Source organism: Ursus arctos, unplaced genomic scaffold, assembly GCF_023065955.2.
Source record: "Ursus arctos isolate Adak ecotype North America unplaced genomic scaffold, UrsArc2.0 scaffold_15, whole genome shotgun sequence".
Classification (NCBI taxonomy): Eukaryota; Metazoa; Chordata; class Mammalia; order Carnivora; family Ursidae; genus Ursus; species Ursus arctos.
In genome coordinates, this window is record NW_026622819.1 from 27,474,533 (window position 1) to 27,491,685 (window position 17,153).

The 17,153-nt window shown below is 36.2% G+C and overlaps 1 protein-coding gene across 6 annotated transcripts in view; it reads right to left on the reverse strand.

The window, feature by feature from the left end:
- LMBRD2 (LMBR1 domain containing 2) overlaps positions 1 to 17,153 on the reverse strand; it is a 46,159-nt gene that overhangs the window by 26,050 nt on the left and 2,956 nt on the right. For all 6 annotated transcript variants that reach the window (XM_026506803.4, XM_026506801.4, XM_026506804.4 and 3 more), the window contains exons 2-6: positions 8,969 to 9,205; positions 8,612 to 8,709; positions 6,995 to 7,090; positions 4,017 to 4,184; positions 2,357 to 2,567 (exon numbers count right to left, since the gene is read on the reverse strand). In XM_026506803.4, coding sequence (XP_026362588.1) covers positions 2,357 to 2,567; positions 4,017 to 4,184; positions 6,995 to 7,090; positions 8,612 to 8,709; positions 8,969 to 9,142 — 747 coding nt within the window. In that variant the 5' untranslated portion in view covers positions 9,143 to 9,205. The remainder of the gene's footprint in view (positions 1 to 2,356; positions 2,568 to 4,016; positions 4,185 to 6,994; positions 7,091 to 8,611; positions 8,710 to 8,968; positions 9,206 to 17,153) is intronic.

Consider the following 17,153-nt stretch of genomic DNA (forward strand, 5'->3'; position numbering starts at 1 on the left):
ACATAAAATAGCATAACTTCAAGCACTGACATTACTATGCCTAATCACTAGGCAGGGCAGACATCTTTGAAGTCAGGCTAATAGGCGATTTTCAGTGGAAATAAGTAGTTGTTTCGCCCTCCCCCCAAATTCTCCACCTCAAAAAATGACAAAAGGTACAGGTGATCTCTTAGGCCTCGAGCAAATACCTTTTGAATGGTGTGACACAGCTTTGAAGTTTATTAATGCTTCAAAGAAAAGTAACAGACACAGATGTATATACTCGCTTCAGAGAAAAACATATAAAACGCTAACCTGGTTTTTACAAAACTGCATTTGGGAGATTTTTATGGATAGCTGAAAAATATAGTTAATAATCACCAAAAAAAGGTGGTTGAACTTTGTGATGGTAAAAGAGGTAATCAAAACCAGTGTATCTGGAACGTTTTTTCTCAAACTATTCATATTCTTGTTCCATGCCTTATTTTGCACACGCATCAGAGAGATCATCCAGAACCACATATCAGATGAGGTCTCTTCCTCACTGCTTTCAAAAGATAGTCTGGACTTTTCAGTCTGACATCATGGCCCTGCTCTTTCGGCTATAATCTATCTCTCAAACCTTACAAGCTTTTAGCTTTCCCACATCAACCTTATGCTCAATTAATTTGATTTTAAAACCTGATACCTGACCAGGATGCTGTCAGCTATGAAAATTCTACCCATCCTTCAAGACCCAGATCATATTTTACTTCCTCCTCTGATCACTATTCAGAAGTGAAACTTCTCTACACTACAGCATTGCCTTCGTATCATTCACAGCACATTGGCCACATACTGTCTAATTTTCCACTCCAGACAGTTAGTATCCTAATGGCCAGTTCTGCATACACTTAACACGTCAAGAAGACAAGTATTTATTAAGTGATGAAAACATTTTCTCAAGTTTACAAATGTTTAGATATTCAGAAAAACATAAAAGATCCCAAATTCCCTTGAAATATATAGGCAAAGAAATTCATACCTGACAAACCACGTTGTTTGATGGGGGGAGGAAGGGCAGGAGTTCTGCTATCTACGTGGACCTGCTGCTATTTTCAAATCATTCATTACAGAAAGAGGGGTTTCTCACAATATATAAATGTATCAAATTAACACTTCGTGCACTTTATACAATGTAATATGCCAAATATATTCAATAAAGAGAGTGGCTTCTAATTAACACAGAAAATTTTCTCTTATCTAAAAACCTTATACCTGTGTTAAAATAACAAAGAAAGCACCAATGCTGGTCCTAATTTTCCACATCCTATTACTCAGTAGAGGGTCTTACTTAACAAACAACAACAACAAAATCCATCTTTCTTCAGTCACTGATGACTCCTCCCAGCCAAAACCAGGTCTTGCCATAATTAGGTGGATTTATATTTCTTGAAGGAATATTGAGTAACTGGTGTAACCCACATTCCACAAATCTGAAACAACTGAATTTAGTACCGACTTTTAAGAGGGACACTATCAAATTTAAATTATCTTTTTAAAATTATTTTCAGGCACCTGGGTGACTCAATTAGTTAAGTGTTTGCCTTCGGCTCAGGTCATGATCCCAGGGTCCTGGGACAAAGACCCGCAGGGAACTTGCTTCTCCCTCTGCTTCTGCCTCTCTCCCTCTCTCTGTCTCTCGTGAATAAATTTAAAAAGTAAAATAAAATAAAATTATTTTATTACCAAACATAAATTTTCATATTTTTTCAAAAAATTCAAATTTTCAAATATAAACATATCAGATATAAATATAAAAATTATCAAACATAAATTATTTCTTCTGAAAAACATAATAACAGCCATCAGATGCCTGAGGAAATGTAAAAGAATACTATTTGTAGATTCACTCCTACATCTTGAATCAGCGTCTTCTGCTACCATTCTTACATTTTGTAGGGAATGAATGCAAAAAAGCCAACAACAGATTTTTCAGTCATAACATATACTCTTTTGTTCATTTACTCATTCACTTAAAAAATGGGTGCTGAATGTCTAAGAGTCTAAAGGACCAGGGAAGGCATGTCAGCATAACCATTAATTAATCATCTAATCTGGGAGACTTTTTAAGAGTAAAAGAGGGGAGCTATTCAAAGTTATCCCAAGATGACAAGCATAACCCTGCACTGTTGAACATATTCACGCTGAATCTTTGGTGGTTGGAAGGTGCAGGGGACATCTCATGAAACTCAACTGCCAATAAGAAGTCATGCTAATGGACGGGACATTCTGAAGGACTGCACGTCACCAAACGTTCAGGGTACAGCCCATCAATGTGCTAACGACAGCAGCAACAAACCAACCATGACTGACTGTAAGGTTTAAACTTGCTTACCTCCATGACATCTTCTAAAGTCTCTTCTGCATCCGCTTTCTCTGTCATCAGTTTGGCTGCCTTAAAATACGTTTTCATAAGCAGATAACCTCTTTTTGCTCCATTCCAGTATGACCGAGGAATTTCTACCAAACCATACCCCAGCAACAACACGAGAAGGAACAGGCCCCACGTGTTTGCAGCAGCTATCCCAATTGTCTGAAGCTGGTTCCTGAGAAAGAGGAAACACAAGCAGATAGCTGTGATAGATAAATTTTTCCAGCAGAAATGTAAAATAAAACTAGTATTAAATGGTTTTTCAGAAAACGGCTCTAAAGGATGGCTAGGATTTTATATGAGAAAACTTCTATCTTCCAAGCCTCAGCTACTCTTTTAGGAACAGCAGATAATCTGCGTGTTTTAAGAGGAAGTTAGAGCGTGACTGCAGAAATAGACTTTAACACAGGAAACACTGCTTCTATTATAGTTAATTTTAGAGGGGAATGAACCATGAGAGACTATGGACTCTGGGAAACAAACTGAGGGCTTCAGAGGGGAGGGGGGGTGGGTAGGCCAGTGATGGGTAGTAAGGAGGGCACGTATTGCATGGTGCACTGGGTGTTATACTCAAGTAGTGAAACATGGAACAACATCAAAAACTAAGGATGTACTGTATGGTGACTAACATAACATAACATAATAAAAAATTATTTAAAATAAATAAATAAAATAAAATTAGAATCTAGGATAATTCCTGGCAAAAAATATATGTATTTTGTCCAAAGAAAAAATATTTTTTCATTAGGGGCTTACTCAGTATTAACCAAGAGAAGCCTGAAAAAATTTTAAAGCCTAAAAAATTTTTAACTTACATTGAGGCACACTTACACAAATCCCAGGAATGCAACAGTGAGCATTATCTTTACTGCTATATTTCTAAATTTCTGAGATCCATCTCTTCACATATATTATGTAGGTCACAAGTATAATACAGGTTTCAATTTTATTATAATGTCAGAATGTAACATCAGAGAGAAATACACCCTCAAGCCATAGCCAGAACAAAAGAAAAAATATTCACAAGTTCTGGGTCGCCTGGGTGGCTAAGGCGGTTAACGTCCGACTCTCAGTTTCTGCTCAGGTCATGATCTCAGGGTTGTGAGATCGAGCCCCACATGGAGCTCCAGCTCGCCGTGGAGTTAGCTTCCGTCTTTCCCTCTCCCTCGGCCCACCTCCCTCTCAATTGTGTGTGTGCACCTGCACACTCTCTCTCTAAAATAAATAAATATGTCTTTAAAAAAATATTCGCAAGTTCCAATGAAAAAGAAAACTAGTTATTTTGTCATATACAAAATTGTACACCTGAAACTAACAGTACACTGTATGTTAACTAACTGGAACTTAAATAAAAACTTAAAAAAAATCATAAAGGTTAATACTCCTAACATGGAGCTATTAGACAAAGCATTAGTCCTTCATCTAATAACTATATTTAAATATATTATTCCATGTTTTCTTCTTACTAATAGGGATTATTTAGATTTCTTTTTGGGGAATCTAGAAAACATATAACTTGATATGTTTCTCAAAGAAATGTCTGTTTATCTGCATATGTGAGATAAAAATAAATTTTAAAAAATGCAAATACACACAGAAACAATGTTAAGAAAACTTTTCTTACCATTCTAAGTGCAAATGTGGGTTTACAGCTACATAAATTAAAAATGCTCCAAAAATCAGCAAATAGGTGCCATAATAGATTGCATTCTCAATCAGTGCAGTTTTGATCTTTCCAGTGATGGAAAACCCTCCTGATCTTGCATATGACTGCATAAAGGGTAACAGAATCCTAGATGGTTGGAAAAAATATGGTTAAAGAAACAACTGATATGTCTGTTCAATCTCAAAATACCAAATTAGGTGAATCTCAATTTTAATGTGTAGTTCTTTCCACAAATAAATATGATTTTGAGTAATTATTAATACTGAATGAACTCTAATACATGACTGAGTATTTTTGTAATATTAAATTTTGGAGAGAGCAAAGCACATTTCTGGGAGCAAAGGAGGCCACAATGACCAGCAGAGAGTAAACAGTGTGAGGGACTCATGATGAATCTAAAAAAAAAAAGTCTTTAAAGATTTTATGAAGACTTTGGACTGCATTCAGACAACGAGAAACCTTTTTCTTTACAGGAGACATGATCAAATATAAGTCTTCTAAAGACTGATAAGGCTTCAGCAGGAAGAACGGACTGAAAGGGAACAAAACTGGGACTATGTGGGAGAGGGTAAGGGGTGACGAAGTGGTAAGAAGCAGGAGGGGAGAAGACTGTGAATACACTGATTTGAAGTACTTATGACACATCTCAAAGGAGCTACACAGGAAGTAGTTGGCTATCCAGCTCCAGAATTCAGGAGAGAGGGGTAGAAACACAGATAGATTCAGGAGTCCTCACCACATCAGTGGTACTGACGTGACACCGGTAGATGAGATTTAGAAGGGTGACTACGTAGAAGAAGGAAAGAGCTGAGCCTGAGCTCTGAGAAAGATTATCTTTTAAAGGAGACGGAGAGAAACAGGAGGAGGAGGAGCCAGTGAAGGAGACAGAGACAGAACAGCAGAGAGGGATGGGAGAAAACCAAGGAGCATATGGAGGAGAAAACAGGAGAAGGAAGTGTTTCAAAGTGGAGAGAGAAAACAATAATCAAATGCTGCCAAGAAGTCAAGTCAATGAAGACTTGTGTGTGAGTGGAGAAGTGGGGCTAGAAAACAGGGTTCAGTGGGTTGAGGAAAGAGCTGAGTAAATGAAGACAATACATGTAGATGCTTCATTTGGGAAGTTTGGCTGGGTATGATAAACAGTGGCATATTCATATCATGGAAGATTTTTCCAGAAATGAATAAGAAAAGAATACTGATATACACAATACAACATAGATGAATCTTCCAAATTTGTGAGCCAAAAAAGAGATGCAGAAAAATACATACCAATAACTCATGTTTACAAAGTTCAAAAATGGCAAAACAAATCTATAGGAATGGATGTCAGAATCATGGCTACCTTCGGGAGGATATGACTGGGAGAGGGGTATGTGGGAAGCTTCTAGACGTAGCATAAACATTGTTAAGGTTCTGTAATATCATCTGAGTGCTGGTTATCCAGGTGTATTCACTTTGAAAAAAGTCAAACTAAGCACAATTTGTCACTTTCTGTACCATTTATACTTCAATTAAAAAGTCTCCCTCCGAAAGTGAGGCTGTGATGAGTAGATCAATGAGGTTAGAAGCCAGGAAGTTGGAAAGGGTGGCATTTGAGAGATGTTTTGGGTTTTTTCTTTCTTTTTTTAAAAGGATGAGAGAATTGTTTGTGCTTTGTTGAAACTGGAAGCTGCAAGTATAGGTAACAAGAGCTGAAGGAGATAGATCTGTATTTCAGGAAGAGGGACTTCACTCCGAAGTCACTGAGAGTGGCTCATTCTCTGAGAGGGAGGGAAAAGGATGGGTTGATAGGTGTGCTGCTGAGAAGCTGAAAGAGCAGCCATCTGATGACTTCTATTTTCACTGTGAAGTAGAAAGTGAAGTCCTCTGCAAGGGTAGAAGGTGACTGATTCTAGGACGTAAAAGAGAGAGAAAGAGCCACAAAGAGAACAGTAGAGGTTTGAGGTGTGAAGTCTTGCTGTGGAGAATGAAGAGCAAGCAGACTAGAGACACAAGGGAGGAAAGTGTGGCAATTCTGAGAGCCCAGGCAAATTCAATGAACATGAATTTACAGAGGGGCTACTCTACTCTGCTGTGTGATTTTTCTCTTGCGATGTTCACTAGCTTCAGTTTTAGAGCTTAGTCCCCTGCAGAGTACCTAAAATGCTCAGTACGTAGTGAATAACGTGTTTGGAGCACAGGAGAAAAAACCAACAAAGCTTCAAGGTGCCTGGGTGGCTTAGTTGGTTAAGCCTCTGACTCTTGACTTTGGCTCAAGTCATGATCTCAGAGTCATGAGAACGAGCTCCATTCCACGCTGGGAATGGAGCCTTCTTAAGGTTCTCTCCCTCTGCCTCTGCTTCTCCCACCACCCCCTCTCTTAAACAAACAGACAGACAGACAGACAGACAGACAAAGCTATAGTGGGCAGAAACATGTGGAATACATCGTTATTACAGCTACAATTCCAGCTATATAGGGAGGACCAGGTACAAGATGACCAAAGACGGGACCCTGGGGAACACCAACATTTAGGAAATGGCCACAGAAATAGAACCCGTGAAGGAAGTTCAGCAGGTTGAGCTAAGCAGAGAGAAAGAAAATCAGGAGACAATGGTGACCTTAGCAAGAGCAGTTTCATGTAAAACTGGGACTGGAAGAAGACTGAACTGAGGAAGGTCAAGAGAGAAGGTAGTAACTGGAGGGGAATGGTGACAGGAAAAAATTTTTGTTTCTGTTTTCTGTTTCTCATTTGTTTCTGTTCTTTTTCTTTTCATTTCTTTTAAGATGGGAGACAACGGAATGAGCAGAAAACAGAATATACAGATTTAAGAAAAAAACAAGTAACACTTGAATAAATTCTAAAACATGAAGGTTCATGAAGAAAGCATCATCTTTTTTTTTTCACTTTAGCCAAAATTAAAAAAAAAATTGTTTTATCCTTCACTGCCACTTACCATGTTAAAAACTGTGATGTCCAATATACTACCCTCCAGAAAATTGGCATGATTCCATCAGGAATGTAACTCCATGGCTTGAAACATGGATGTTGGCTGTTTAATAACAATTTATAGCCAATTAATAAATGACAACTACTTAAATTATACAATTAATTTGTGCATGGCAAAGTTCATTTACATTCAGATGTTAAATTACTGACTCTAACTTCTATAATTTCATAGAAAACTTATAATTCAAAGCTGACTATCAAATGCAAAAAACACACAGAAAGGAAACAAAACAGTTTGTTCTAGAAGAGGAATGCCATTTAAATTTTCAACTTTCAGTGTATTTTTAATTCTTGAGTAAAAAGAGGGCATAATATTCACCTAACAGACCGATAATGTGAGTCTTTAAAAGTGAATGAGTCATGAAACTAAACCTCTGATTTGGCTGCCTTTAAAATACAACCCCCTATAAAAAAAAATAAAAATAAAATAAAATACAGAAAAAAAAAAACAACCCATTTGTGGGTTTGCTTATTTTCCAGGGAGAGGGGGAAAAAGGAGGTGAAAGACATTAGGTGATTAACTCCTGAAACTGGAGCCCTAAAAATCAGTCACTATAGCATAGCTCCCATGGAGAGAGATGCCAGCGTTTGTATATAATTGTTTGAATTTTCTGAAGGTATGTGTATCATAGATTCTTTCATTAATAGTCTTCCTAGACTGTAAGGACATCATCTAGTCCAGGAGCTTCTAGCAATTCACAACTGCTGCTGATCTATATCCAATTTTTAAAATGCTTCAAAGGGCAGTAACATCTACATTTCAAATTTACCCTTATTCAGGTTAGATTAAAAACAATAATAAAAGCTGCATAAGGAAGCATTCAGACACTACTTAAAGCATTGGTAAAAGCTACTGTCAACATTTATTAGAGTTTTTTACTTGGAAATTTGATATGAATTTAACATAACCTTTCGATAATTCGAACTTTATTTATTCTCAGTTTAAAACTATAAATGATTTCAGGGCGCCTGGCTGGCTCAGTCGGTACAGTGTGCAACTCTTCATCTTCGGGTTGTGAGTTCGACTCCCATGTTGGGCATAGAGATTACTTAAAAATAAAATCTTTAAAGGAGTAAAAATAAAAATTAAAACTATAATGATTTCAAAGGATGCACAATATGAAAGGAACACCCTACACACAGAATAATCTCCTTACCCTTTATACAACCTTGTGAGTCAGGCAAAAGAGAAAATGAATGCCCCATTTTTTAGACCAGAGAGAGGCTGAGAAGAAAAATAGCCATTGGAAGTCACATTCTTAGTAAGAGACAGAACCAGGGCTAAAAAAATCAGGTCTTCTCCAAGTTTCTCCTTAGTGTCTATTAAAAGGCCTTGTGTACCAACAAACATTTAGAATTTATTTAAGATTTAAATTTAGATAGAATACAAAGTAATTAAAAGTCTACTAGCAAAGGATAGAAGTGGGATGGGGAGGATAATTAGAGAATGAGAATCAACTTTTATAAAATCCAAATGGTAAGAGCTGACAATTTTAAAGCAATTTTTCTCATCTACCCTATTTTTAAAAACAAACAAACAAACAAACAAACAGGAAGCAAATACCTGGGAACCGGGGTAGCAGTGGCGTACAATCCTGTGATGTTGCTATTCTCAGGAGGGCTGGAGTTTGCAGCAGCATGCTTGCACCGGTTGTATATAGTCTAAATCAATGAACACATGGTTTAAAAATGAAAACCAAAAGGTTACCAGGTACTTAAGGGATACTGGAGGGTATCAACCTATCCACCAATGACCTTCCTGGCAATGCTTTTTAATGATCAAATTCCTATAGAAAGATTCAAATACAAAATATTCAGTATAACCTTATATAATTTAGCTGTCTTAAGAACTAACATATCGCAAACACGCTGTATGATTACCATTGCCTTCTGAATTGCAAAACTCAGTTTCACCTCTTACCGTACTAACATCCAGAGGCAGTATGAAGACGATAAGAAAGCAGAGATACCAAGCTAGCAGTGTTCCGACAATTACAAGTCTATGCTGTTTCTTGAAATCTCCATATCGATGAAGTAGGAATAATGCCAGAAAAAAGACAAAAACAATCTCGAGTCCCAAAGCTGCACCGCTCATTATTGAATGTTCACTCTGACTAACCAAAGTCACTCATGTACAGGTCTGGGTCATATCTGTAAACTGGAAAAGAAAAAAAAAAGGAGCATTAACAAAGGAAATAAACACTTGGAAATTTCCTAAATACTCCTTTATTAACGTATTAATACATTCTTCAGAAAATTGTCAGGCTTTACATTGAACTATAATAAAAGGAAAAGGATAATTCCTATTCTCAAATATATATCATTATTTAAAGCAGATCTTAAAAGTTTCACATAAATTTTATCTTCAGGAAAAAAGTTATCTTAATAAAAATTATACTACTTCTAAAAATATTACAATATAAGAATACTAAATGTGAACAGTTTTAATAGCATCATTTGGAGTTTGTTCCTTAAGGCTGTAAGTCCCAACAGAAATTTTAATACAAATACACTATTGACTAGATCCTAGGAAACTGGATATTTTCTAAAATTAAGTTTTCTAAGTCATCCATAACTCATTACTTAAAATGTTCCGAAAGACGGAGAGAGAGCATGAAAAAGAGCATTTGAAAATAACATTTCCTTTGTTTGAAACAGTTTTATTTTTTTGTGATAATCTCATCTAAAAAATTTAACAACTTGAAATTCTTACTTATTTACAGCTTCACAAAATACAGTTGACCCTTGAACAACATAGATTTGAACTGTATGGGTCTACTTCTACACAGAATTTTTTGATAGAGTACTATCAATGTATTTTCTCTTCTTCATGATTTTCTTTTTTTTTTTTTAAAGATTTTGTTTATATATTGGACAGAGATAGAGACAGCCAGCGAGAGAGGGAACACAAGCAGGGGGAGTGGGAGAGGAAGAAGCAGGCTCATAGCAGAGGAGTCTGATGTGGGGCTCGATCCCATAACGCCGGGATCACGCCCTGAGCCGAAGGCAGACGCTTAACCGCTGTGCCACCCAGGCGCCCCCTTTATGATTTTCTTAATAACATCTTCTTTTCTATAGCTTACTTTATTGTGAGTATATAATATACCTACAATATATGTTGAATCATTATGTTGTATACCTGAAACTAATATAGTGCTATATGTTAATTATATTTCAACAAAAAATACTCATACTGTAAAATAAATATCAAGTTCATCCAGTGAAACACACACACACACACACACACACACATGCACTGTTAATCAGCTACTTATGTTATGGTAAGGCTTCTGGTCAACTGCAGGCTATTAGTAGTTAAGTTTCCAGGGAGTCAAAAGTTACCACAGATTTTCAACTGGACAGGGGATTGGCACCTCTAACACCCGCATTGTCAAAGGGTCAACTGCATGGTTACCACTTCCCATTTATCTATATAAATCTTATTTTCTTTAAAGAACGTTACTATTAAATGTTAAATAATCATTTAACAATGATTATTGAATAAAGTCATACACTTGAGAATATTTTTAATTATAAATGCTGATAATACAGGCATCAGCAACGGTTTGTTATCTCTCTAGTCTTATAAAATAATATACTCTTTTTTTTTTAAGATTTTATTTATTTGTTTGTCAGAGAGAGAGAGAGAGAGAGAGAGAGCACAAGTAGGGGGAGTGGCAGGCAGAGGGAGAAGCAGGCTCCCACTGAGCAAGAAGCCCAAAGCAGAACTCGATCCCAGGGTCCTGGGATTGTTTGTCTATAGACTAACTACAATATTCCAAGGAATTAATATCTTTTTCTTTAAGATTTTATTTATTTGACAGAGAGAGAGACAGCCAGCGAGAGAGGGAACACAAGCAGGGGGAGTGGGAGAGGAAGAAGCAGGCTCCCAGTGGAGCAGGGAGCCCGATGTGGGGCTTCATCCCAGGGTCCTGGGATCACACCCTGGGCCGAAGACAGAAGCTTAAAGACTGAGCCACCCAGGCGCCCCTCGAGGAATTAATATCTTAACAGAGAATCAAGATTGTGATGCAGAATAAAATAAGGCAGAATCAATAAAATACTTCAAATTAACATCTCCAACCAAAACTAGTTATAAAACAAATAAAGAAACTTCAGGTATTAACAGGATGAATTTAAATTCATGTAAGAAATATCCTTACATGGAATATCACAAACAAAAATCACACATAATAAACTATTTTCTTTACTATTTCTTCATATTGTTGAAGTACTTTCTATTCCTCTGTGTGTTTCAACCAATATTTTCATATTTCTTAAATATCTAAAATTGACCCCTTTTCATCACTCTATCACCACATCCTGCTATGTTTTTCTTCAAAGCACTTATCCACCAAATATAATGTATATTGACATTTATTGTCTCCCTGTAACCCTTTCCTCCTCACCTTCACCCCCCAGACTTCATGAAAGCAGAGACTTGACTATTCAATACTATATCCCAAGTGTCTAATATAGTGTCTAGCATACAGTAGATATTAAAAAAATATTTGTTGAATGAATAAATGAATAAAAAACTTACTCTGTACTTTAGTATAGACACTGTTTTCATTAATGCTGACTACAAAGGCAAAATAAAATTCCTGTTATGATCTCCAAAACTGATATTACAAATACTTACTGCAACTCAAAGATTTACTAAAACTGTCATTACCACTTCTCAAAATCTCAAATTTCATATTCTATGAAAAAAACCTATACCATCACATTAAGAGTTAAGTCAAACCTTATTTGTAAGCCAAGAAAAGATTAAGTGGATAGCTCAATATAGAATGTGCTAATGAAAACCATCACCTCCTTCAAGATTCAGCTTTAAAAAAAATAATTCAATGTGAATTTAAATGTAAGACGGTTATTATTTGAAAATCCCTTCATGGTTTGACCTAGATATTTATTTACCTGAAATTGTCCAGTCCAAGGAATATGGTAATCATAGAAAAAAGACTGAATATCAGAGATTACCAAGGAAATGCCAAAGTATGACAGAAGCAGATGATGGAATATTTTTGAAGTATAAGAAATGATGTTTGTTAAGATTATTTCAGAACATTAGAAAATTACTGTAATATTAACTGAAAAAAAACCTCAATTCACAGATTTTTACATTTATTATAATATGCATAAAAAACGTAAGACAAAATATGAAATATATGAAAACATTAATAATAGGTGGTAAGATTACAGGCATATGCAGACAACAAAATCAGTAAACTTGCTACTAGCTACTAATATTTTTTTACAATGGTTGTCAATTTTTCAGTCTGATTCATAGTACTTTAAAATCTTGCAGATGAATAAACAGAATTTGGATCCTTTATTCTAGTAATAAAGAAATTATCTGATTACATCTCTTCCCATTCTCAGTGTATTAGTCTCCTATTCCTGCTATAAACAATTCCTATAAACTTAGAGGCTTAAAACAACACCCTTATATCACAGTTTCTGTGGGTCAGGTGTCCAGGCCCAACTTGGTTCAACTAAATTCTCAAGATGGAAATGAAGATGTCAGCAGGTTTGTGTTCCTCTCCGGAGACTCTGGGGAAGAATGTACTTCTAAGTTCATTCAGGCTGTTGGCAAAATTCAGTTTGCTATGTTTATAGGATTAAGATTCCCATATTCCATAGCTGGCATTTGCCCTTAGCTCCAGAGGCCTCTTTCCAGTCTTTGCATGTGGCCCTGTGTATCTCAGACTTAGCAATGGCTTGTCAAATCCTTCTCAGGCTTGGAGTCTTAGACTTTCTCTTCAACTCCCAGCTGGGAGAACACTCTGCTTTAAAGGGCTCATCTGATCTCATTGGGAAAATCTGGATAATCTAGTCATATTAGTAATCAAAACTGTAAAAATAGAATTCCTCACTTGATGAAGGCATAGATATCCTTGGGGGTCTACTATTCTGTTTACCACACCATCTATTTCTGTTCAAGCTGAACTTCTGTTCTCTTATTATGACACAAGGTTAGGCCTAGGGGTCCCATTAAATTGGAGATAAAATTGGGGTTTCCCTAATCTGAGATGAGAAAATAATAGTTTTAAAGTCTGTATCTTTGACCTTGTACCTAAATTCAAGTGAGGAATTATTTTTTTTATAGTCCAGAATGATAGTACTTTCCAAGGTTCTTTATGAATTCCTATATCCTATAGCTTGTTTTGTTTATTTCAGCTGAAAAATTTTGTGTTCAAAGCTAGGTGCACCTTATCCTCCATCTGATCTAGTTACTTATATCTCAAATTCATAAAATCACTATTAATTAAAATCTAATAAAAATAAAGATTAGACAGCTCAGGTTTGGCTTACTGAAAAAACTCATCACCAGGGAGTATATATAGCTATTTGGCAATATACACCAAAGACCTTAAAACAGGTACATATCCTTTGTCCTAGCAATTCCTCTTCAAATAACTTAAAGAAAAACCAAAATGTGAACAAAGATTTATCTATAATGTTATTTTTCATGTCACCATTATTTCAACAGGAAAACATAGAAACAACTTAAATGTTTATACTAAACAGTCCAGGCCAGTCTTAACAATGTCCTCCAGTCACATCGCTGTCCATTGTCTTTTTGAAAAAAGCAGCCAAGGGTTTCATAAATCACTAATCCTTTTAATCTGTCCATGACTCATGGGAGCAGGAATCTGTGCCGAGTCCCCTGCACGTGAGTTAAGGACTACATAACAGCAAAACTCAATTGCAGGCAGTGATTCAAGGAGGCCACCAGACTCCCCCAGTCTAGAAGAAAGGTGAGATCCACAGGGACACTTTAGAGATGTCAAAAGGGACAGGGGTGGGATCTGAGGGAGTACACATAAGAAACACATGGGACAAATATACACCAAAATGCTAACAGTGGTTGTCATAAAATGGTAAAGAGATGATTTCTATTTTCTTCTTTGCGTTTTTGTGTGTGTTCAATTTTAAATAATGAACATTTATTGCTTTGTAATTTTAAAATTATTTAAAAATCAATGTAGTAATATGAAAGTAAAGCACATGGTAAATAGGAAATGAGAAATTCTACTGTGGTGTTGTGTCTCCTTACACCAGTTAGAATGGCAAAAATTGACAAGGCAGGAAACAACAAATGTTGGAGAGGATGTGGAGAAAGGGGATCCCTCTTACACTGTTGGTGGGAATGCAAGTTGGTACAGCCACTTTGGAAAACAGTGTGGAGGTCCTTTAAAAAGTTAAAAATTGAGCTACCCTATGATCCAGCCATTGCACTACTGGGTATTTACCCCGAAGATACAGACGTAGTGAAGAGAAGGGCCATATGCACCCCAATGTTCATAGCAGCAATGTCCACAATAGCTAAATCGTGGAAGGAGCCGAGATGCCCTTCAACAGATGACTGGATTAAGAAGATGTGGTCCATATAGACAATGGAATATTACTCAGCCATCAAAAAGAATGATCTCTCAACATTTGCTGCAACATGGACGGCACTGGAGGATATAATGCTAAGTGAAATAAGTCAAGCAGAGAAAGACAATTATCATATGGTTTCACTCATTTATGGAACATATGAAATAGGAAGATCGGTAGGAGAAGGAAGGGAAGAATGAAGGGGGGGTAAACGTAAGGGGGAATGAACTGTGAGAGACTGTGGACTCTGGGAAACAAACTGAGGGCTTCAGAGGGGAGGAGGGTGGGGGATTGGGATAGGCCAGTGATGGGTATTAAGGAGGGCACGTATTACATGGTGTTATACACAAATAATGAATCATGGAACACTACACCAAAAACTAAGGATATACTGTATTGTGACTAACATAATAAAAAATCATTATAAATAAATAAATAAATAAATAAAGTTACAACTATTTTAAAATACAAATATTTTGTTACACTGTGGGGAAACCCGGGTTCCAAATCCCAACTTTATTTAATTGTGTAATTTTATGCAATTTATGCTGTTAAGTGAGGATAAATAATCACCTCACACAGATTGCTATGAAGATGAGATACAAAAGTGAAACACCAAATAAGAGTTCTAGAAACAGAGTAGGTCCTCAAAAAATGCTAGCTGCTCATCTCCACCTCCTTCATATCATGTGCTCCTAGAAGATAACTAGTTGCTTCAATAGTCTCAAAGCAAAGCTTTACACTGAAAAGCTTCCTCTCCACCATCCCCTCAAAATATGAATGGATACCAAATGCTTTTCGCTACTCATTCTCTGTGGTTATTACTACAGCCTGGGCCCACCCTGATTCCTATAAAACAAAAAATGATCTTTGCTCCAAGAAATTGCTCCCCTTGCCTCTCTAAACAAATGGGATTACCTCTCCAGGTCTACAAGGTCGCCCAAACACTCCTTCGACTGTCTGTTGTAAAGAGAGAGAACACATCTCAGAGTCACGTCAAGAAGGTGTATTAGATACACCAACGTCATGGAGAAAGACAATGCCATTCTTCTAGGCACAAGATCAAAATGGACCATTTGCTGACCTGTAACTATATATAGCTGTGCAAAAATATACGCAAGGGCAAAAGAGGAAACATGCCTCTGACCACAAAAGTGGTCCTTCTTGTTAATATTCCTTAAATATTAAAATAACGTGTTTAGGCTAAATGGCAAAAATGAAAGAAGAATGTGCAAAAATTTGGAGGCAAATCAAAATTCAGTTCCATGTGATTAGAAATTGAAAGAAATTCAAAGCTATCATAGGTTGGCATTAACACCACAGCAGCAAAAGTAGATTTTACTCAAAATCAAAATGCCAGTTCATTCATTCAAATCTTAGCACTTGATAGCCAAACATAGTCTACCTTTCAAAATACGAGTTCTGAAAGTCTTTAAACACTTAAAATCCAATTTAGTCCTCTGCCAATTATCAAGATATCGTACAATGCCTTTCATAATTACCCTGTTAATGTTACCGACTTGGGGTACTGTTTCCCGAGTACTTTATGGTTGATAGTGGGTTTTTTTAGGCTAAACACACTTTAAGTGGGAAATTTACAGGTTAAGATAATTTTGGAACTTGAAGCATAACTCAAATATCTTCAAAAACAAAGAGAAAGAGAAAGAAAAGACAAGAAGGAAGGATGAAAGGAAAGATTTGTGGTAGCAACAGAAAACACAGACAAAAATTTTGTCCAAACCTAAGATTCTGAAGCTGAATGAAACATTTCTAGCCAGAACCTAATGATGCATCAGACTTAGACTGTGCTAACTTATATATGTATCTTCATTCAGATATGTGAAATAATAAAAACTAGGAGACAACTCAAGATCTTAATAATGAAAAATGGAAAGTATCAGAACTACATGTGAGTGTTGTGAAAGTCAACAATTCTCTACCACCGATGAAAAGTTAAATCTTCCGAATATAACCACCATTATTCCATTTTAAGATTCCAGGTATAAGGAGAATTCAGCTTAGGATAAACACAGAATACCACAAGAGAATGTGGTTCCTACTCTAAAAATACAAAACAGTTGCAGTATTTTTTGAAGCCATTTTCAAAAAGTAAGCTGAGTTGCTAAACCAACCAGGTAAAGTGAATTCCAAAGTGTGACAAGCCCTTCTGAAGAAAGATAGACATGTACAAAGTGCCTAACCTTTGGCAAGACATGAGAGAGAAAGAGAGAAACCATGTAAGCAAGTAAGAAAAAAACAATTGGAATTGTAATGGATTCTTGAAGATTTCATATAAAGAGATTATAAGACTTATTTTGGTAATTAAAGAATAATCCTTAGAATCCTTCTTAATAAAATAATAATAAAAAAAAGAACAGCTAACATTTAGTACGAGTTTACTAGATTCCAAGCATTATGCTAGCACTTAACATACTTTATCAGATTAGACCGCACAAACCAGTAAGAAGGGACTATTAGTATCCTTGTTTAACAAAGGAAAGGGCACAGAGAGTCAGCAGTTTGTCCACATTCCCACAGCCAGTGAGTGGCAAAGCTGGGGTTCAATCCTACTCATCCTAACTACAACTGGGATACTACACAGTTTTTTTTCGAATCCAGACATACTTTCTTAATGCAATTTAAATTGTTTAAATAATTTCTTTTGTTCGGTTTTTTGAGTGAACAAATTAGAAACATTCTATTAATTATTCCTTTAGATA